The sequence below is a fragment of the Rhodamnia argentea genome, chromosome 9 (genome assembly GCF_020921035.1).
Source record: "Rhodamnia argentea isolate NSW1041297 chromosome 9, ASM2092103v1, whole genome shotgun sequence".
NCBI lineage: Eukaryota > Viridiplantae > Streptophyta > Magnoliopsida > Myrtales > Myrtaceae > Rhodamnia > Rhodamnia argentea.
Window position 1 is genome coordinate 22622876 of NC_063158.1, and position 23747 is coordinate 22646622.

Consider the following 23747-nt stretch of genomic DNA (forward strand, 5'->3'; position numbering starts at 1 on the left):
TCGTAGTTTTCTTGAAAATTTTCTGCACAACCCTCCGGTTTTTGCTCTGTCAAGAGGGTTATTTATAAGCTCCATTAGGTCAATTTGAATCAAGATCAAGGGTATCGATAAGAGTTTGATCGGAATCGAAAATTATCTCAAAAGATCGATCGGTTTTGGTCATTATTTCTTCCGCCGATTAAACGGATTGAATCATGTTTAAAATGGTGCGAGTAATAACAAAATTTATTGGATAGCTGTTGAATCGAGCAACCACCAAATATTAAATTTCATCAACAAGGAGTTGAGTGTGGAGTTTAAACCTCTTCTATGGATATGATCGGCCATAGCTCTTGATTGTACACACTATGGTCCACAGTAACTGGTGGGAAATTTAGTGCTCGAATGGGAACAAATAAAATCAAATTCTGAAGCGTGGTAATATTCTCTTTAAGTAATTATTTACCGTATAACGTTATTAATACTTACCTGCAAAAATCCTCTAGATACAATAGAGCATTGAAATAAGAATATTATATAGCAATTCTAATATGTCTCCAAGAACTATCTAAGGAAATAATCGGAAACAATGGCTGTATATCTTTTAAAGAAACGAAAATGGAAGTTGTTCTTGTGAATTGAACAAAAACAGTTTTTTTTTAGAGTAATTTATATAGAAATTTTTTTAACAGACACAACCTTTCAAAGGTTGTAAGAGCACCTAATACCGTTAGGCATAAAATAACCGCCAATTGAACAGATACACACTCGTGTCCTTTAGTTAATTGAATAAAAATTATAGCCATCAAGTGGGACAAGGCACCTCTTCCTTTGTTTTACAAACAAACTACCAACACTAACATCGTGTTAAGATGATCGGCGCGTGATGCACTTACATTAAATGCAAATATGAACTATGCTAATGGGCTTATTAGTGTTTGGCAAAAAAAAATTTGCAAACGGGCTTTCTTACACTATTTCTTTTGCAAATAAAAATAATTTAAAAATAGAAAACAGGAAAATCAAACCTAGGACTAACGCCGCCGGTGGCCTCGAACGACCACCGGCATGGGTCACCTGGGGCTGCATGACATCCGGCGGCCTTCGCTTGGTTTGTGTGAGTCCAGGCGAAGGCCGCTCGAGGTCGCTCAACCCGGGCGGCCCTTGCCGGGCATCGCCCAACCCCAACACCCTAGGTGGCTGTTGCTAGAGTCTTACGACCTTGGCGACGAGGCCCGAGGTCCCTCGACCCTTGGTTAGGGTCGCTTGGGCTACACGACCCCCGGCGGCCGTTGCTGGGGTCGCGTGATCCCGGTGAGGAAGCTTGAGGTTGCGCGACTCGATGATCATCACACGGGCTCGCGCGGCCCGGGGGATGACCGTTGGGGGTTGTGCGACCCCGGGCAACCCCGGCCAGCGGCTTAAGGGACGACCGCGCGGGGGTTGTGCGACCCTAGGCGACCCCGGTGGTCTTGGCCTAGGGTTTGATTTTATTTTAATAAAAATAATTTATTTAAAAAATGTAAAAAAAATAGAAGGGGGCAAAATCGGAATTTAAAAATGAGGGTAGTTTTGGAAGAAAAAATCTTAGCTTAGCATTTGGTCAAGTATTGAAGGCTCAAAGCTAATCCCTATGAACATTAGGTTTTCAGCTTTTTCAAGGCCAACTTTCATCCTAAAGCCTCCTGTGTAGGATTTCCAAACGCCTCACCTTTTCTTCAAGGGGCTTTGGGACCCCAATGAGCTTTGGAAAAGTTGAATCAAACCCACCCAAAATCCTTCTGAGTTTTTTGTTTTGGTAATGTTCATCCTTCTGAGCTTTTAAATCCTCAGAAACTCAATGTTCCAAACCACGAGATAAACCTAAAAATAGGCACGCCAATAATGCTGTTGTCTTCGCAATCGAATCATTTTTCAAGTTACTCAAACCAAATGGCTACTCATAGTAGAAAGAAGACGATTCACGGTAAGACTGCATCCAATGGTGGAAGATCATCTTCTTGGACTACCAACTGGTTTCAGATCTCATATTAGCACCAAAGCGATGGAAGACCGGGGTTCGAATCCGTAGAATGGGGGATTCTACTAACTCACATATGAACAATCACTTAGTTAATGTTAACTCAGTTCTCGTAGATGAAAAGGTCAAGACTCACTTTATGATTCAAACTCCATGAACTTTAAATATTGAAAATTTGTCCATTAGAAAAGCTGATGTTATCCAAACAACAATCAAAGCTGAAGATCAACACTTACACAGAGCACTGCTGCAACGAGGAGAAATCTATATCTTAACAAATTTTAGGGTTACACACAACAAGAGGAGGTTTCAGGTCTGTGGTCCCTGATCCTATGATAAAATTTTGCAGCAGAACTATTACAAAAGAAGCGGATGACAGAACACCTTCTCTTCCAAAGCAAAGCTTATGTCTTGGTTCATGTTCCGCATCAAAATATTACACTAACCTCAACAATCCCGAAGTTGCTTAGTTTCAAGAAAGGGTGTTCTACAATTCTCTATTCATTTTCAAAAAGTTTGTCCGAAAGTCAACAAAATACATTGGTGGTACAATGCATGCCCTTGTCCAATACATCCTGTCTCCATTGTTACAGTTATGCATTCATATTTCTCCCTTTCCAAGAAAATTAACTCTGAGGTGAAATTAATCGCCAACTGTTCTGGCAAAAATTTTCCTGCTTATAACTTTGGACAGCAAGTGAAATGAAACATAAAACTATATCGCGAAATATTCCCATTTAACTTAAGGGACCCCACATAGCGGGACGAGATCCTGAATCTTTCGTCTTGTTTTCTTGCCTTAGGTTGTTCTTTAACTTACAGTTGATACACAAGCAAGTGGAGGCAAGACTCTCTCAGACTAAACTAGCGTAGTTCTCACCATCGGTTTGCTTCTTTACCTCGTTTCCCTTTGTTACAGAGATGTGCCGCTTTATTTTCCTTGATGGATATCAGTCAGCTTTCACTGTATTATTGTCCTATCAGGGTGGATTACTTTGTCGTCCCCATGAGAAATCGAGCTTTCCCTACAAGTCTGTTCGCATTTTCTTTTTTGGAGCAAAAGCGAATGACCCACAAGTAAGCATCAAACATATCGGACCGGTACAATGATTCGAAATCATATGTCTCCAAGTTCAAATAATGTAAATTTTTGTACATACATCTAGCTACCTTCCTGAATCCTGGTTCTTTGAGCGTGTATATATATACTTTCTCCTGGTACATCTCATAAGAGAAAACAAATAAAATTAACGCCTCAAATTTGGATACAAGTTTTTACCATGTATATTACGATATGTATTACATAATTTGTCTTTTTATTTCTTTCAGTTGTTCATCATCACATATTTTCATTTTGTCGCAACAAAGTAAACAATTATTCCCAAAGGCCAATAGTCTCTTCAAAAAACAAGTGTCTGAAAAAAAAAATATGAGTCTAACGTCTCGGCCCAAAATTTTCATATTTATTGATCATAGGACATTAGAAAATGGTGCTGAGAGTTGAGGTTCTAACCCCTAACAGGCATCATAGGAATTGTTACCAAGGGCCAATAGTCTCTTCAGAAATCAAGTGTGTGAAAAAATCATCTCCGTGCATTATCTTGGACACATTGCCTTAATCTCTCGGATATTCTTGCGGAATCAAGACTCAGTGCACAGTCCCCAACCTACAATTACAACATTAGAAATTTACAACAACCTTCTCAAAAAGCCTTGGATATAATCATGTTTTTGAGAACAAACTTATAGACCTACCTCGCAATGAATCGAGTGCAATGTTCTGTCACCCAGGATGGAAAAGCTCACGTTTAAGATCTCGGCCCCGTCTTCGTGAAGCAGTGTGATGACGCGATTGAACATGAACTGATGATCCAACCCAGTAATGAGAATGACTTGTAGAGCTGAACCATTTTGGTGAATCTCAATTTCTGCCGAACTTAAGGCTACATTCATCCCATAATTCATGCTTGTATTCAGCTCTTCGATCCCTAACAATCTCTCTTTCTTTTCCTTCATCTTCTCCAAGTTAATCTGTAGCTTCTTGATGTAATTAGTCGCTTCATGAAGTTGATCCGGAAGAGATGTTGCCTCCTTCAATACAGAACAAAAGGATGTGGGTTGGAAGAGCTTAGTTGGTGCGAATTTTTCAATTTTCGATGTGTTTCGTAGACTATTTTTAACCTTCACTGCCTGATTGTTCATCTGAGAGATGCTATATTGATTCATGAAACTTCAGAAGTGATCTAAATCTGAGTCGTTTTCATGAAAATCAATTGTGCATTATCCACGTCAAATCTTACTTCAGACTGATAGTATAAAGATCACAAAAAGTGAAAATGCACTAACAAATTTGTAATCAAGAATATCCAATACATAAGAAAACAGCAGGGTGATTCGGAAAAATTTGAACATTGACTAACAAAGAGCAAAGAAAAATTTCCTAAAAGGTAAACCGTTCAGTAGTGGCGAGAGCTCAGCCGAGAGAGAGAGAGAGAGAGAGAGAGAGAGAGAGAGAGAGAGAGAGAGACCGTTGAGCTCTGATGGGGAACAACAGAATTGAGCTGGGAATAGAGGGCCTTCATTTGATGTCGCCGGTTTCTCTCGATCAGTTTCCGGTCATTTCTCGAGGAGCTAGGGCTGTTCTCCATAAAAAAAGGAAAAATATGCCCCCAACTGCTCAACAAGGACGACAGCAACAACATAAACAACAGAAACACACTCAATTCTTTTTCAGACACATATCATGGACATTACATGTGGCATTAGCCTTTTTTCCACAACACACATGAATAAAGCACAAAAGCATGGCACAAATAAATCATTAGATGCTACTGAGGAAAAAGGGATTTCTGATTCGAGGGAAATGGTGGGTCACTTGCTGTTTTATGGGAGGAATGGACCACACCTTGGTTTGTCCATTTTTGTTAACTTTTCTAAGTATCAACTTCCATGCACTGTTGGTTTGAGCCCAGTTCCTTTCACGAGAGGTCCCGGGTTCGAAACTCGTAGGCGTCGGTGATTTAAGCGGGGGGTCGTGGCGGTGGGATGCTGCGCTAGCCACCCCCGAGGACTAGTCGTGCTTCACCGCTGGTTTGAGCCATAGCTCGCCGGCCGCGCGGACACCTCGGTTACCAAAAAAAAAAAAAAACTTCCATGCACTGTACATGTTTCGGCTTCAAGAGAGATTTCAGACCTGAAAACAGAGGACCTCGGCAAATCAGATTTCCCCATTGGACCAGATAGCGTTCGAGATTCATTGTTGGACGTCTTCACGTTCAAATCCTGAACCATTTTCGCCATGCACGTGGTTGGACTGCACAGTATCTATTCAGAAACAGTCCAACATGTCACCTTCCGGTATAGAATGGAAAGGACTCGTGGTGTTGAAACCAGTTAGGGTTTGTTCAAACGGCAAGAGTGGCACAGGATTGGGTACCGAGATTCGAAGGTCTCGAGTTTAATTCATCTCCTTGGAAACGCACGGAACCAGACCAATGAAGAGATATTGACAAAGTTTTTCATGTTTATACGATGAAAGCTGCTAGCTTGACAATTATGTCAAATTTTTCTTACCACACGATATTTCACTCAATGAGTATTTTATATAAAACACTTGGTGATAATGTGTGAATTTACGATTGAGATTGTACCGCCTCTAACAATACTGTCAGGGAAGCATTTCCCTTATGAGATAGGATATAAATCATTTATTGACTCTTGGGGTGATGAAATGTCATTTCTAGCTACCCCATTTTACGATCACAGATAAGATCATAGTATTTAGCCAACGAAATAAAAGCGTAAAAGATTGAAAAAATTAGTCATTCACAACGGAACGAACAGAGCTAGAATTAGACCGATTTCTAAATGCTTTCTTGGATATTCCCGGCTATTCATGAAACATGAGAAGTGTTGAGACTTTGGTTTCAAAGTCCCATAAGAAGTTGAATGAGAAATGAAGGATGGAGAGTTCCACATGGAAAAAAGAGTAGATGGAAGATGGATTTAAATATTGGAACCTCACAAATGGGTTTGGGCCCCAAGGGGCATCCCACTTTTGTGGAAGGGAGAGGACCTACGCAAAACTAGGTCGGCCCACACGCGCTCGCCACCGCCCCTGCTCGGTGACCGGCTCGGTTCGGGCCTGCCCCGAGCCCCCGCGTTCCTATTTTTTTTTTTTATACCTATCGGTTTTATTTATTCCATTCTTTTTAAATCAAACAAACACAATTCAAATGGACATGTCCGAATAGGTATGTTTGTTTAGAAATTTTTTATTTGATTGAACGAACATGTTTGTTCAAATAAAGAGAGTTGTTCGGTTCGTGTTCATTCATGAAAGTTCGTAACCCTTTATCAACCGTATGCATTTGTGACTCTTTGTCAACATTCTTGACCTTTAGTTCGTGACTCTTCACATCATTGTCTATAAATAAAGTATTGACCACCGCATTAAAAGATAACTGCCATTTTTCGTCATTTTTGTTTTACTATTCATCATTTGTGCGATTATTACGCAAAGTGCGTTCGAAGGTTTTTTCCGAAAAAGTACCGCTTCGGAGGAAAGGTGATCCGTTCTATCCCGTGAGGCAATTGTCCAAGATCCTTGGGTACCGATTGAGGGGACAAATTTGCCTTAAAGACATAATGTTATTTCGTTGGGCTCGGATCATTCCTTTACATTCATACTACTCATTGCGTTTGGTTTCAGGTTTATCCATCAACATTATTCTATATATACGAACATTTATAGGCAACTATAAGAAGGAGATGAAGAATGATATGTGGAGAGAGGTGTGTCGGGTAACATGGCATGTTTCTTGTACTGTAATTTTAGTGCAGTTGCGATGGTTCTCTTAACTAAAATTTATCTCGCCCTTTTTTGCGGAACTTAACGTGCTGGTCTTTGCATACTTATTCACCCTCTATCCTTAGCTATTAGTTTTGTCTAACTGATACTCTAGAATTTTTATCTAGCTAATCAATTACAAAAAAAAAAAATCATAAGTTCTCTCTTTCGTTATCTATAAATAAATAAAAAAAGGATATTGGATCGATCCAACCGAATAGATACAGTAGATAGTTTTGTCCTATGATTTAGTCAGAACTGTCTCTTCTATCTTGATGGTATAAGGTATTTATCAAAGTGAAAAAATCAGATGAACAAAGCGAGGACAACAAAAATCTGCAGACATATCATTCCTCAGTAAAGAAGAGACGTGTATGCGCTCGCGGACGAGGCAAAGTACATAGTTAGGTTTGAAGTTGTCAAGTGTGAATAACCTAACAGAAAATGAACTATTTAGAGAATACTGTTTAAAAAATATTTTCATCAATCACAAAAATATTTAGAAATAAATTATTAACGATAATACAAATATTTTTTATTAACTAATTATTTCAATTAATATAAATAATTATTTTTAATAAAATATTTTTTAAAATATTTATTTTTCAGAAAACAAACAAATTATGAAATTTTGACTCGGCTTGTTAACGTCAGGTAAGAACAAGGCGATGGACCTATCAAGGACGCCTTCCTATCACTGGCCTGATCTTATCCACAACACAAGTTGACGTGCAGCATTCCGATTGGACAACCCTCGATCCCGTCGGACATGTGGCCGACGAGGGCCGGCCGGCTCATCGGCATGTTATCCCCCTGCGCAGTGCTCTACCTACCCTTTTGGGACACGTTTCACCTCTCCCCAAGATGATAACACCACCCGAGGAGGCGAAACCCTAGCTCCTCGTCCCATATCCGAAAACGGCTTCTCTTTGTATCTTTATGCACGGCTGAGATCCGGAAACGTCAGGACCATCACAAGAAAAGGAGTTAGAAAAAGATACCCTCCACAAATAAAGTGACTTTGAGAGAGAGAGAGAGAGAGAGAGAGAGATGAGGTGACTGGACTTAGCTTATGGAGTACTCAAGATGGGGGCCATTGGAGACTCTTGTGGGTTTGTAACTTGAGGAGGAGAACTAGACACGACTCGCGAATAATCTTTGCTTTGAACTCTTGATTCGAACGCCACGACCGGCCGGGCCTCGTCACTTTCTTTACCGTGGGAAGAGACGAAAGCATTTAAGGGGACGGTGGGAAATCAAATCAGCACAGTCATGCCCTCTTTCTCCTCTCCAATCTTTGTCTGCAAAGTGTGCCTTCTTTTGAAGCAATTCCAATGGGTGATGCCCTTCCTTTCTTTTCTTTGTATCGTGGGGGTCTGGGGAGCGCGACAAAGGTACGTCGTTTAAAGCTTCTGTCGTGTAACCTGACAGCATCATCTCGTTCTTATCCAGCAAGTGCTGTCGTATTTAATGTATGTTTCAAAACTATCACTAAAGACAATTATATGTAATAAATTTTGTTGAAAAATGCTCTCACAGCCAGCTGTACATGATGTATTTGGAATTATCGTAGAAAAAGCACAGATATAAGAATAAAAGCATTCTCTGGTTTTGTCCACTTAATTTAAACTGATATAAATGCCCCTGAAATTGAGGGAAACTACACATGACCCAAAAAAGGAAAAAAAAGAAAAAAAAAATCATAAACTTATTACATTGATGCCGATTCAATCACAAATTTTTTAATTAAACCAATATGATCCTAAACTTTTTTGTATTGTTACAAATTTAGGACGAAAATCGCTGACGTGGAAGCCGAGTGTCCTACGTCGGATGATGGAGAGACTTGAGCAGTGGCTGCAACGACTATCTCAAGTGACCCTAGTAGGAGGCTGCCTGAGCCACCGGGGACCTTGAGCATGAGGTTACGACCTCGGATTTATGGCTCCAAGAAAAAATTAATTCCATAACATAGAAGACTATTGGAAGTATAGCATGTCGTGTTGCGCCATGTTCCCTTGATAGAGTTTCGGTGCTCTCGAAGATGAACTTTCTCTGTACTCTAGGGATAGCCATCGACATCAGAATCTTGATCTTTTGCGATCCATAGGGTTTTCTTCCTTTGGAATCATCGTGATTACATCTGGTGTTGATTTTTTTTGTGGAGATGTATTAATGTTTGAAGTCATAGCAGATTAGGACCACCCATCACCTTCTTTCCTGCAAAACAAAACGGCTGTGTGGTTCTCGGATCATGCAGGAAACAAAAACCTAGAAAGAAATCGTCCACGCATAAGATAGTTCAATACTGAGAAGAGGACCTTTGAGAAGCTGGCTTCTCCACCATCTGAGAACAGGCACGCCGCAAGGTTTTCTAGAGGGAATGTTCTCCATGAATTTGCTTCATTGGCATAGGGAATGTGTGAGGTTTAGCTGAAGTCGGGCAGCAGCATCGTTAGGGCAGTTATTGAACAATCTTGGTCAACAAAGGGCATGCATGGCAACACTTTTACTCTAAAAAATAACTTTTGGCTAGAAGTTAATTTTTCAACTTCTGCCTTTGAGCAGAAGTTAATTTTTCTGCTTCTGGAGAGAAGTAAATTCATTTTGCTTTTTCGAGTGGTTTCAAAACTACTTCTAGAGCAAAAAAATATTCCAGAAATAGAAAAATGAAGCTCCGTAACCAAACGAATTTCTGCTCTATAAGATACATTATCAAATAGATCATACGTGCCCTAAGATAATTTAATTTCATACGAGAAAATATTCGGTACATCAGATTTGTCAAGTCAATAAAATAACACTCCATTCACTGAGCGACACATGTTCGACAGGGACCGCATTTCAGATTTTGCACAAACCCCTTTATCCCTCACTTCCTTTCTTCCGAAAACACCCCCACCTTCTCTCTCCTCCGTTACTCTCTTCTCCAACCTCCAGAAAACCCTAATGAGAAGGTTGGCAAGGCTTGAGAGAGAGATGTGTCGATAACGGGACGGCAAAGATTCGAGGCGGAGCTCGTGCATTCAGTGAGGAGATGGAGGAGATGAGTACTTTGCTGTTTTTTTTTTTTTTTGTTTTGGGGGGGAGCGGGAGGGGTGGGGGTGTGGGGGGTTGTTGTGTGGGTGGTGTTTCTTGGAGCGTTTGGAGGTCTTTTTGAAAAAGTGCTCAGGTTACTTTAACATACAGGATGTGCTGAGAGCGCATTTGTAGTGCTCACAGGCAACCTCGTCACCTCATACAACGGCCAAAATGAGATGAGGGGAGGGCGTCGATGGCGAGAATGCTGGCTATAAGTAAAAAGGCTGGTGGTGAGAACTACGATTGCTAGTGGCAATGTAGGCAGGGACAAATTCGAACATACTATTAGCATCGAAAGTTCTGCAGAAACCTAATACATTTATCTGGGGAGATTATAAAAAAAAAATTTAAATTTGAGCCCGTCAATACATGTAGCAGAGTCCACTTTTATTGAAGTGGGCGACTCCACCTCAATACCCTTGGCTTTAAGGCCAAGCTTGATGGGAAACGAGGGGACAACATCCAATACCTTGATTAGGGAGTCACATCTGCGATTATTTTTTAGAGATATTTCAGCCAAGCTGATGCTCATTAGGATTTGAGCCACCAACCAATTGTTGGATCAAATACTATTTGTTGAAAGATGTACTAGGAGCTCCGTGTCTTCACTAGGTAGATTACAAAGAAAGAATTCATGTACGAGTCCATTCACACAGTCAATTGGACCGCCATTTACTTAAAATTTTGCGCCGACAAGTTACCGACCAACCCAATAATTAGCAAACTGATAAACTTTATACCACATTTCCGATGGCGACTTCTTTTACCTAACACCCTTGGACACACAGCTCAATAATTAGCAAACTGATATAGTAAATGACCGAAAAAGGGAGAAAAGGAAAGAAAAGTAAGAACATACCTATCATTGAGATTCAATGTGTGGATGGCTCATTCTCTTGATGGCATAAGAAATGTCAATAAAACCTTTTGGTCATGATTGATTCTTAAACTTTGTCCACTATTAATACCCTTTAGTCCTTGACTTTGAGAATTAAGGTTTCCCTCCCCTGGTAATTTAGGTTTTGAGCAATTTGGTCCTCGACCATCATTGACGCATCGCATTTAGCTCATAATTCTTCGACATGAACGGAATTTCCGGTGGGAATAGAATCTTGACTTCCAAATGTCAAGCAATAAACTCTAGTAAGGTGATATTGTACATGCTTTTGCCTAGATTTACTTTATCAATTAGTTTGCATTGTGTTTGCCATATACAAAAGATTAGAACAATAAAGATTTTTATGCGGTACAACACAATATTTTCTGTACACAAACTCTTGTGATCATCTCATTAGTGGTTATTCAAGGTGATTATATGCACATAATTTGATCTTAGTAGCTTTTGTATAGAGAAGAAATTACATTGCGATATCGCTTGTATGGAAAATGTCGAAATACGGCCCAATGTCACTTTCTAAATCTTATTAAGGGTTCGTTTATTTTGCGAAAAATAAATGATGTGAAAAATATTGTTCTAAAAATGATCGTTTGTATCATTTACAAAAATGAATAATTCATCGCCTACGAAAATGTTCGATAACGAGAATTTTTTCATTGACTAATTATTGCAAGCGATACAAGCGATTATTTTTCAAAAATATTTTCCAAATCATCGACAAGCGAAGCATAACTATGTTTCAAAAATACTAAATTTTCATCTCAAGCAAGCGACTTCCTTGAAGTGCGTACTTCTTCCGTTTCCACAAGAGCAAAGATCCACCGGGATGAACATTTTGAGAAGTGCTATTTCTATTTAAATCTAGCTTTATTTTATAAGTGAAAGAAAACAGGGAGAGGTGACCGTCGTAGCTATTCCTCCTTAAGGCTTTATTATAAGAGTCTTATTCCGAATGGTTCGGTTTGAGCCACAATTACTTAGTCCACTCGTAGATGAACAAGCCCCTCACCGCAGTCCCTCCAACATACGGAAAGATTGGAAATCTCTCCACATGAGGTAGCGAATGCTCAAGACACAAGCTTGATGGAGGTTCCCTCATGACATAGCTCGAACTTGTGATCTTCCGAAAAATAATGTGACTTCTTTACCACCGAACGACCTCGATAGTCTATCTTTAATTAGCTTAACAAGTGCCCTCGAGGATTGGCCCAATAAATTCAAATTGTAAAGTCAATAAACGGCAAGAGAGTCCAAGAAACTCTTTGGGAGGATTGGCCCAAGCCATTTGCTCTGATATTCATAGTTCGAAACTTGAAAAAGCCCTTCACCAGCTCGAGCAGGAAGTCCACAAATTTTAGGCACATTGAAAAAACGATTTATGGCCAAAGCTTAGGGCTGGCGGTCCATGCCACATTCACGTCAAAAATAGGGATATGATACGAATATGGCTAACCCGAACCCAACTGCTTTGACATGGTTCACAAAAATTGAATGAATGAAAAATATTTTTATTATCCAAAAAATATCTAATTATAAAGCATTATTGACAATGAAAATATTTTTTTAATTTAATTATTTTAAGCAGTACAAATTACCAATTTTTCAGAAGTATTTCTTTTATTTGTGCTGCGAGCCGAAATCTGTACACAAATGTCAAAAGGTTACTGTCACTCCATTTAGAAAACAAAACAAAAGCAAAGACGTCTCGATTAGCTACATATGTCACACAACTTCCACGGCCGTGCGATGGACGTCGGACAACTTCTCGTGCAAATCCAGCGTCAACATCGACGCTCTCGGCTTCCGCCGCCCTTCGGACAAGAACCCGATCGCCGAAAGCCCGGCCGGCACGAGTGGCGCCACCCTCTCGCACGCGCCGAGCCACTTGGCTTGCATGTAGCTGTGCTTCCGCCACGGCCCCATGTGCATCTTCTTCTCTTTCATGCACTTCTTGGCCGCCGCGCACAAGATCTTGATCACCCCTTGGAGCCGCTCGACTTTCCCGACGAAGACCTCCGGCAGCCGCTGCACTAGGCGGTCGTAGTCGCTGCACGCCCTCGCGATCACGAACTCGGCCCTGAAGTTCAACTCTATTACGACCCGGACTTCTCCTTTCTTGGGCTTTGCTGAGTCGTCCACCACGTCCATGAACGTGTGCTCTCCCGACGGCATGTAAGAGGAGCTCCTCCACTTGGACTTGCAGATGGCGGCGTTGAAGCCTGCTCTCTGGAGGCGAACACAGACTTCTCTCACCAAGCATCTACGGCAATCGGCGGCGGCCGTCGACGGACGGCAGCCACAAGGGATCCCCGCCGTCCGCACCTCCTTCAAAGCCTCCTTCGTCGCATTCCTTATCCTCGTCTCCGTCGAGGTGCTCCTACATAACACACCCTGAAAAACACGGGTTCAGAAATAGATTGAACCCGAGAAATCTCGACCAGGATATTGCTTTGATCGCAACAGGAAATTTAAAAGAAAAAAAAAAACCTGTAAAAGCTGGTGCTGGGTCTCCCAGAACTTCTTGCTATCTTCCACATTGTTGCCAGAGTCCTCTCTCTCTCCATCATCTTCTAAAACCTCCATCTCCCGACCCTCCTCGGAGCTGAGGCTCCCCCTCGGCCTCTCGCCGCCGTCTTTGAGGAACTCGTCGATGTCCGAGAGGCTCGCCACAGGCAGCTCCGGGAACTCGAAGTCCCGGTCCTCCCACGTCATCCTCCGGGCCCCCCTCGCCGGAACATGTTGCTCCTCAGCCGTCATGGGCGGTGCTTCTTTGGACGAGCCTCTTGAGTGCGCGGGATGCTGAAGTTCACGTCGCCAAAAAACAAGAGAGAGAGATAGAGGTGTAAGCTCGACACGACATCAGCGTTAGTTTTTTCGGGCCCTTTTTATACCTGGGATGCATGGAAAAGAACCAATCATATAATCTTACGTGGAATAACCAGCGACATCGCACATGGCGGAATGAATTTTTTTGTCACGCTGTGGCTGGAGGGCATTGGCCAACACTCATCTCGGTCTTCGGGACAGCGATGATCCACGTCAACCGATGCTCATCAGGTTTGGCTCATGTGGATATATATACTCGAATATTTCGCTTTTATTTTCTTGGTCGTATTATATATATATATATATATACATATATATTGTCAAAATATTCTTTGATATGTAAACCAGAAAAAATTTGAAAAATATATTTTGGGAAATCGTGATGATTATTTTGGATGGGATGTTGTACTTGTCCCCATGCTAATAATGCGCGTGGGTGGGGACCACGTGGGACAGTGCAGGTGCACTGTCCACTCATGGAGGCGCCGGTGGATAAAATGATGAGGCCGGGTCGGGGAGAGTTTTTTTTTTTTTTCTTTTGGTCCTTATCGATGACAATCATGTGGGTGGGGTCCACCCGACGAGCTGACACGTGGGATTTTATCCGATAAGTGGGGCCCGTCTTTGTCGTATATATGAGGTGCGTTTTGTCTGTCGATCAGAATTACGCGGCGAGTTGACGCTGCTTTGTAATTTTCTAAGGGCAAGAGCTACGCGACATAGGGTTGGAGATTCTCGCGAGGTACATGTGCCGATCTGACTGAATTTTTTTTTGTCTAGTTTATACTAGAATTATCGTGAAGTTGACTCTAGTTTATGCTAGAATTATCGTTAAGTTGACAAAGTTGACTTACCGCGAGCAACATATTAGTGATGAGAAAAGTTTTTTACCACGCTTGTAACATTTTTGACTTGCTCTATATTCAAAAACCTAATTGCTAGAAATATTTTATGCGCTCTAATGTTTCATTTTCTGAAATAATGATACGAATGATTTCGGAACTTTCGTATAATATGTAATGTTGTCTTTGAAGTTTTAATTTATTCAAATATGGTACATAATGAAGGGATATATAGCAAACCGATTCGGAATGATTACATAGACAATAAAAGAAAATTAGACGACGCACGATTTATTCGGGTTTATAGGATTCCATCCCGCAAATAAATTTCACTATGATTTAGGTACAACCGCACAACTTGTTATAATAATTAGCCAAAAATGAGTAAATATATATGCCATAAACGAACCCAAAATCCAAACTTATCTCAAGCCCCTTTAATCCCTTAATAAATGGGTCAACTTAAACAAAAGCCCAAAACAGTTATTGTTCGGGAGAGCTACTCTTGAACCCCCGCCCTCTCACCAACGAGGGAGATAGCCGTACGCTCACCGGGGAGCGGAATCCCCACTCACCGACCGGGCAACGGGACACCCATGTCGGGGGCACTGCTCCCGAACCCCCGCATTCTATGCACATGGGTCACATGTCGTCGGATCATACTTCAATTTCTTTAAACTCACGTGAGCGTGCTAGGTGTGATAAACAAGGGTCCCGAAATATTTACCAACCCCAACACCTAAAATGATGAGAGGGAGGGATATTTTTGTGGCTATGGAAATTATGTGATTAATGAGGGAATTTTCTACACTCAACACATATTGAATTTTCACCCGAAAAAAGAAAGACATATTGAATTTTCACCCGAAAAAAGAAAAACACATATCGGTTAAAATGTTGGATGAAGACTAAAGAAGTGGATAGAAGGTTGGACAAGCTCTTTTATCTCGAGGATTCAAGATTCACACAACAATAAAAAAAAATAACCAAAAAAATCCTAAACTTATTGAACTTGTGCCAATTTAGTTATAAACATTTTGATTGGGCTATTAGAGTCCTAAACTTTTTGATGATTTTTCAATTCAGTTATAAACTATTCAATTGTGTCAATTTTGTTGTAAAAAATTTGACGATTTGCCAATTTTGGTCAGAGGTCACCGATGTGGTGGCTTAGTCGGTGTCGGTCACCTTATGTGGCGGGGTCGAAGTCAACATGGTCGATTTTTTTTATTTTCTCTAAATTTTTTATTTTGTCATCTTTTCTTTTTTTCCTAACTCTAGACAGATAAGGTCACCCGCCAATCCTCTCCGGTCCTCGCCGGCCTAGGGTTAGAAAAAAATTAAAAAGTAAAAAGAAAGAAATAATTCTTTTGAAAAAAATTAAAAATTGTCCATGATAATATCGGTATGCCACATGAGAGGTTGGCGTTGACTAGACCGGTACTTCAGTAATTTTGGGCCACAATTGGCAAATCATCAAAAGATCTAGCACTAAATTGGCAAACAGTGAAAAGTTTTAGGACAAGATTGGCGGGAGAAGTGTAAAAAAAGTCATAAATCTATTGCATTAGTGTCAATTCAGTCCTAAACTTTTTTTTTTGTGCCAATTTAGTCCTAAACCTTTTATTGGTGCTAATATAGTCCAAACCTTCCGTATTGTTGCCAAGTCGGTCTTAAATCTTTTATATTTATACTAATTGAGTTAATCCGGCCAATTTTGATGGAAAATTACTGACGTGGACATCGATTGTCCTACACGGCACGGCTAGCTCTAACTTAGACATTTTTTAAATATTATTTTAATATTTTAAATAATTTTTAAGCATTTTTTTGGTTTTTTTTAAAATTTTATTTTTAAAAATTATTTAAAGTATCAAAAAAAAAATATCAAAAAAATATTTAAAAAATATCTATGTTAGCGTTAACCATGTCATGTAGGATAATTGACGTCCATGCCAGTGATTTCCAATCAATAATAGCCGAATTGACTCAATTGACATAAATGCAAAATTTTTAGAACTAGTGACACTATTATACAAGGTTTAGGATTGAATTGACACTAATAAAAGGTTTAGGACTTAATTGACACCAATACAAAAGGTTTATGACTGAATTGACACTAATGTAATAGGTTTAGGACTTTTTTGACATTTTTCCCTAATATTGGCACAATTGAAAGGTTTATTACTGAATTGACAAATCGTCAAAATGTTTAAAACTAAATTGGCCACATTAAAAGGTTTATGATTGTATTGGCACAAGTATAATAGATTTAGAGCTTTTTTTGTAATTTTTATTTTACACATATGTATATGTATAGAAGGACCGAGTTTAACTAATTATTTCGAGACTTCGATGGGAGACAGATATTCGGTTTCGTAATTGTGCAAGTGACGAAGATATGCGGATTCGCATACATCTAGCACAAAGAAGAAAATACTAATCGGGCATGAAGAATAAATGTAATTAATTATTGGATTTAGTAAGATGGTAATACCTCAAATAATTTATGCTGAGAATATAGATTTGAATGCCAATGGACGGACGGCGGCCTATGGAGGAGGAACGAGCGGCTGATCTTCCCGCATTAGGTTAAATTTCCTAGGGGTGAGCGGTTTCGGGTTCCTTACGGGTTCCACCTGGAACCCGGAACCTACCCATCGGAACAGGTTCCTCATTTTTTAGAACCTGGAACCTACCCGTCATACCTTGGAACCTAGAACCTACCCTATCACAGGTTCTAGGGTCGGTCCTGTGGTACCCGAGAACCTATCAATTTCTGTTATTTTCTTTTATTTTTTCATTTTTAGTTAAGCAAAATGATAGTGAACGCTACAACATTTAAGAGAAAGTAGAGGTGAGTGATTTTAGACTCTGTACAGGTTACATTTAGAACCTGAAACCAATTCATTGGAACACGTTTATAATTTTTTGGAACTCGAAACCTAAAAATTTGTTTGGCTCCAAATTATACACTCATCATCGGATGCCATATAATATTATATGGTCGTGCAAAAACATATACCAAGAAAAATATAAAAATTTATTTCAGAATCTAGGGTCCGGGTTCTAGGTTCCAAGTTCCAGATAGTGGAACCTGGAACCTACCCGTTGGAACAGGTTCCTCAATTTTTGGAACCTGGAACTTACCCTGCATATCTTTGAACCTGGAACCAGACCGGATCCTACGGGTTCCGGTTCCAGGTTCTCGGTTCTACCCTGGAACCATGCTCACCCCTAAAATTTCCCTCGATCATTGCCATGCACCATCGTCATACGTGCAGACCTTGCCTTGATATACAATGATTTACGTCTTGCCTTGGTTAAGCTAGTTGTGTATTAAATTACTAATCATGGACCGTCATTACCCATGATTATTTGCCGCGTTTTCAACTTATTTTTTCCTACTAATTTCAGTAAGCTTGATTTACCCGAATGATGTGAAAGCAGCAATTAAGTATCGTGAATTTGGACCCATCAATTGTTAATTGTGCAGTGGTTTTATCACGCAAGAACACTAGTATCGAGCATCGATCACCAGCTTAATAGAGAAAAATCTCTCTTGAATTTAATCTACAGGATCGGAGTAGCAATACCTTGAGTGAAAATAGTACTTGGCTTGGCGCGGTCATCGCGCTTCAATAAATGTTTTTTAAAACATGGAGTTGTATGAATAGTGGAGAGGTAACCTTTAGTTTGATCATGAAAACCGTAGAAAATAAATCTGCTAATGAAGATTACAAATTCATTCAAGATGACTATTTACTCAGATCTACGGTTGCATTCTTTTCCATGAAAAAATAACGATTCAAAAACATTTTCTCAAAAATGATTACTCGCATTACTTGCAAAAACGAAAGAACGAAAAAAATTTTCATCATCGAAGGAAATGTTTAGGCATATATTATTATTGATAATGATATTATTCGCTGACCTAACTTTTTTTCTAGCACAAGCCTTTCCTCTTGGAAAATCGTTTTTCACATGACAGAAAGGGCAAAAAAAGAAAAGAAAATGAATATGTTTCTGGATTAGGATTCCTCCCTTCTTGATTCGACAAGCACTCCAATGCAACTTTGAATGGATATGTATGCCCGAGAGGATTACAAGTGTTACCTTTGTCCAAATCCGTACATAATTATCAACATGAACCTGCCAATGAAGCACAACCACATTGCAAGATCAGTTGTTCATGATTGAATTGTTTCTTCCATGCATATGAGATTTGGCATTGAATTATTAAATGAGCAATGATGGTGGGTGGACTATCGACAAATAATGTGTGTAAGACGATAAGATCAGGTGTCCTTGTCTCTTCCAAGTTTCAAAAGGACATTTATTCACTGCTTCCTTCCGATATATCTTGACTTTGATTAACCCAAATTTATCCTTTGGAGATATGAATCTGTTCTTGTTTGAGTGGATTGGTTGGTAAGTTAGGCAAAAATAGGCGATCAACCAATCCACTAAAAAAAAAAAAATAATGCACAATAATTTCGTGGAAAAGAGTGTTGGCAGCAACCCCAAGGGAAAATTATCGAAAAAGTCATAAGTATATTGCACTTACGTCAATTCAATCATAAACCTTTTAATTTAACCAAAGTAAAAGGTTAAACTTTTCAACTTGATCAATTGAGTCATGAATCTTTTGATAATTTGCCAATATAATTCATCCGATCAATTTTGGTAGGAAGTGACTGATATGGACGCCAACCATTCTATGTGGCACACTCGACAATGACATAGACAAATTTTTTGAATTTTTATCATATTTTTCTTTTTCTTTTTCTTTTTTCATTTATTTTTCTTTTCTCCTTCTTCCTTCGCCAATCACCATGCCTTGGAGATGGCCGGCGGCCGGCCACAAGCAATGCTGACCTCAAGCAAGGTCACCATCGCCGAGATCCGGCATGGGACAACCTCGCCGAACTCGGGCAAGGCTCGTCGGCGCCTAAAGCTGAAGAGGCTGGCAAGTTTGCCTCTCACCGATTGCTGTCCATCCTAGAGGCCCAACAATTGATGGAGAAAGAATGAAAAAAATATAAAAAGTTCAAAATAAAAATAAAAATACAAAAATTATCTATGCCGGGGCCAGCCGTGCCGCATAGGATGGATGGCATCCACGTAAAAAAATTTTGGTTGTAATTGACCGGACATACTATATTGGTTTATTTTCAAAAAGTTTAGGACTAAATTGATCAAATTAAAAGATTTAGAACTGAATTAGCTCAAATGCAATAGTTTAATACTTTTTTTGGTAATTTTCCTTCAACCACGCAACTTCCCGCTACCTCAAGTGTTGCTAAAAATTATAGTGATGATTGCAACAATTACTGGTAAAGACTTTTATGTTCGCCGTTAATTAATCTAATCATAGAGTAAAAATTATCACAACAACTCCAATCACCACTAAACATCAAATAAGAAACGTATCAAATCTGTCCTATGACATTTGCAATGGGACAATTGTCCAAAATGTCATAAGTTATTGTATGACAGTTAATTCAATCATGAACATCTCAATTTTGTCAATTTTGGTTTTAAACCTTTTGACAATTTATCAATTTAAATACTACATCGGATAAATCGTCATAGGATTTAGTACTAAATTGACAAAATTGAAAAATTTAGGATTGAATTGGTTATATTTTATAGTAGAAATAGGACTTCATGGACAATATTCCTTGTTTGCAATCACCCCTATATCATAAAACCACCCACAAAATCATGTTATACGCCTGAAACATGCTAGCTGAAAATAGATTACTTTCATTAATGCTAGCAAGTGCAGAAATTCCCCTAATGTGCACATAATCAATCACAAAAAGCAATTAGCATTCTATACGTGGTGACCGAATAGCAAATAAATTTTCTAAATTCAATGGTCTTGCAATATGCTAAAACATGACCAAGAAACGAATCCGCAGTCTCTATCATTAATCTGGTAATCTCCACGAGCTTTTAACAAAATCAGTGTGGCGAGGTTTTAAATTCACCGACGTGTCTCCATAAAAACCTCGAATAATCCGAAAAGACAGAAAATAAATTTGCCTTACACCTGTCGCGACCTAAAAAAAATAAACGAGTTAATTTTCGGGCTAATGGATTATCGGGTTAATTAATTAACTAACCTAACTCGGACTCTCCCAAGTCCATACCAAATCGCAACTTAAGGTTCAAATAATTAACATGCAACGTGTTTTGAATTTGGAGTCGCCACTAATCATTTTCGGTAGGTTGATTAGAAACCTAAATAAAATAGCGGGAGAAAACTATCTTATTTCCGCGAACCGGAGATTTTGAATTCGGGGATTTGGTTACGTCAGATTTCTCTAACGCCCTTTCGGTACCATTTTCATGAAAAATATTTGATTTGGCAATTTTGATGGATTTTACTTGAAATTCAAAGATGCAATTTTTTTGGTCTTTTTTTCTTTTTTATGAGAATGTAAAACATGGAACTTTGTGCGATATACACCATGGATGATTTAGAAAGAAAGAAAACGCAGCCAATCACGAGTATTTACAAAAATAAATTAACATGTACTAATGTTAAACTTTGGAACACGTGACATGTCTAAAATAGACAAACAAATATTCAAACCAAACGATTACATTTTTGTAGATCGAGATGGAAATGATTACCTTCTATTACACAAAATCTTACTCACATACACGTTATAGTTCCCTTCAAGATCTCGGAGCTAGAAGAACGCGGCTGTCGTCGAAAATGGCAAGCAATGGCGTTGTTGGGTGGCGAGAGGCGAAATATGTGTCGGGACTCGTCGAAGATGATGCTCGACTAAAACTCTTTTCTTCACTCTCGAATTTTCTCTTCTAATTTTTCTCAAGAACTCTCTTTTTCCTCTCTAAAAATTCCTCTCAAAAACTCTCTCAAAACTCTCTCAATTCTCTTCCATTCCCCTCAAGAGCTCTCTAAATTCTCTATCCACTCCCCCCCTCAAAACTCTCTCAATTCTCTATCACCAAAATTCTCCTCCCTAAAAAACTCTCTCAATTCTCTTCTACTCTCTCTCTCTCTTCTCTTCCACTTCCCCCTTCTAAAACTCTTCTCAAGAGCTCTCTCTTTTATAGGCAAAGTTCTTCATCCTTCATTCTTCACCTTCATTTCTTCACCTTCCATTTTCATCTTCTCTTCTTCATCTTCATTTCTTCACCTTCCATTTTCATCTTCCCTTCTTCATCTTCATTTCTTCACCTTCCATTTTCATCTTCCCTTCATTATCTTCCCTTCATCATCTTCCCTTCTTCATCTTCTTTTCATTATCTTCCCTTCATCATCTTCCCTTCTTCATCTTCTTTTGGTATTTGCAATACAGTCCCCGAAATTTTAAGTATTTGCAATACAGTCCTTGAAGTTTCAAATCTTCTCGGTGTATTTTTCCATCCCGTGCCTAGTCTAGACGCATGCTAAATTAAGTGTTCCGCTTGCCCGATTATATGCCAATGCAATGTACGCTAAAAATAAATATGTGAGATGATTTTTTATAATTTTTATGCAAAAAATAGATTAATCAAAATTTAGGCGTCAACAGTTTGCCCCTCTTTGAGTGGAGGCTCGTAGAGGTTCCGCTCAAAGACAAAATTGAATCCTAAATTTTGACAGTGCAAATTATGGATGAACTTTTTGGCGGGAGTTTTAATCCCATTTTTTATGTAATGAAGTGATGCATGATATGCAAGACTGTAAATAACACGTGTCATAATTTCCCTTTTTCATGTTAGAGAAACTCGCACATGGATCGCATACAAGAATACCTGTTTTACCAAATTTCTCGTAAGCTAATGGTTCTCTTAATTTCCAAGCTTCTTTTTGCGGATGCAAGGATTTTAAGGTATTTGGCCTATCTCGTTATCGAGACTTCTCCCTAATGCAAGACAGCGCAAGATATGTGTGTCGTTTGAGATCACAAGAGCTACGTCGTTGTGAGTCGAAAGAAGTGGGATCAAGTTCACAAGAGCTACGTCGTTGTGAGTTGATTAAATGTCGAAATCGCCAGTGCATATGTCTTCACGATTCGATAAAGGGGAACCAAAATCATAAGAGCTACGTCGTTATGATTTGGTTTGGATAAAAAATATGGGTGCTTATGTCTTCATGATTTGATAAAGGAGCCGAAAATCATAAGAGCTATGTCATTATGAGCCGACTAAAGGTCAAGATCACCAGTGCATACGTCTTCGTGATTCGACATCGAAATCATAAGAGCTACGTCGTTATGATTTGAAGAGATGTCAAGATCGCCAGTGCATATGTCTTCACGTCCCGAGATTGAAACCATAAGAGCTACGTCGTTATGATTTGATAAGATGTCAAGATCGCCAGTGCATATGTCTTCACGTCCCGAGATTGAAACCATAAGAGTTACGTCGTTATGATTTGATAAGATGTCAAGATCGCCAGTGCATATGTCTTCACGTCCCCGAGATTGAAACCATAAGAGCTACGTCGTTATGATTTGATAAGATGTCAAGATCGCCGGTGCATATGTCTACACGTCCCGAGATTAAAACCATAAGAGCTACGTCGTTATGATTTGATAAGATGTCAAGATCGCCAGTGCATATGTCTTCACGTCCCGAGATTGAAACCATAAGAGCTACGTCGTTATGATTTGATAAGATGTCAAGATCGCCGGTGCATATGTCTTCACGTCCCGAGATTGAAACCATAAGAGCTACGTCGTTATGATTTGATAAGATGTCAAGATCGCCGGTGCATATGTCTACACGACTTGACGGAAGAGGCATATTGCCCGAATTGAACAATATTTGATAGGAGCACCATCGAATGGAATCGATAAGTACAAAAGGGGCATATTGCTCGAATTGAATCATAACAACTATCATGAGAAGAGTTATTAATTTGAAAAGGGGTTCAGAAAACTTACCCGGGTTCTCCAAACGATTAATCAAGGAACGAAGCGATTGCTTGTATCGCACCCGGTAGGCATTTGCCAGCAAAACTTGCTCATTCAATAATCCTTGGATGAATTTCGAGACCTTGGGAGGGAACTCGAACATCGGGAATGTATTACCTATCATAGAATGTCGAGGTAACACACACAAACATATTCAACAATGAGTATAATGCAATCACTCATACTATGGTTCATGCATAACCATTCCGTCAAGTTTGCATTACCAATTTTGTCCAGGGAGGTTCTCACATTACGAATACCTCGAATGTGAGCTGAATGGGGGACTTTGATCCGAAAGGGCTTTCTCTCA

At 39.5% G+C, this 23747-nt stretch overlaps 2 protein-coding genes across 3 annotated transcripts; both read right to left on the bottom strand.

The window, feature by feature from the left end:
• Positions 1 to 2861: 2861 nt before the first annotated feature.
• LOC115739758 (transcription factor bHLH162-like) lies at positions 2862 to 4759 on the bottom strand. 2 transcript variants are annotated; one of them, XR_007199726.1, is made up of 4 exons: positions 4528 to 4759; positions 3755 to 4090; positions 3513 to 3666; positions 2862 to 3045 (listed from the first exon to the last, which is right to left on the bottom strand). XR_007199726.1 is itself a non-coding variant. In XM_030672995.2 (3 exons), the coding sequence occupies exons 1-3, from the start codon at positions 4699 to 4701 to the stop codon at positions 3583 to 3585; spliced, it is 594 nt and encodes a 197-aa protein (XP_030528855.1). In that variant the 5' UTR covers positions 4702 to 4759; the 3' UTR covers positions 3339 to 3582. The 2 variants fall into 2 exon arrangements, 1 of the variants encoding a protein (XP_030528855.1); XM_030672995.2 differs by lacking the exon at positions 2862 to 3045 and having other exon boundaries at positions 3339 to 3666.
• Positions 4760 to 12478: 7719 nt separating this feature from the next.
• On the bottom strand, positions 12479 to 13693 carry LOC115739748. The gene is made up of 2 exons (XM_030672979.2): positions 13315 to 13693; positions 12479 to 13218 (listed from the first exon to the last, which is right to left on the bottom strand). Exons 1-2 carry the CDS (start codon positions 13582 to 13584, stop codon positions 12550 to 12552), a joined length of 939 nt encoding a protein of 312 aa, XP_030528839.2. The 5' UTR covers positions 13585 to 13693; the 3' UTR covers positions 12479 to 12549.
• Positions 13694 to 23747: the final 10054 nt, after the last annotated feature.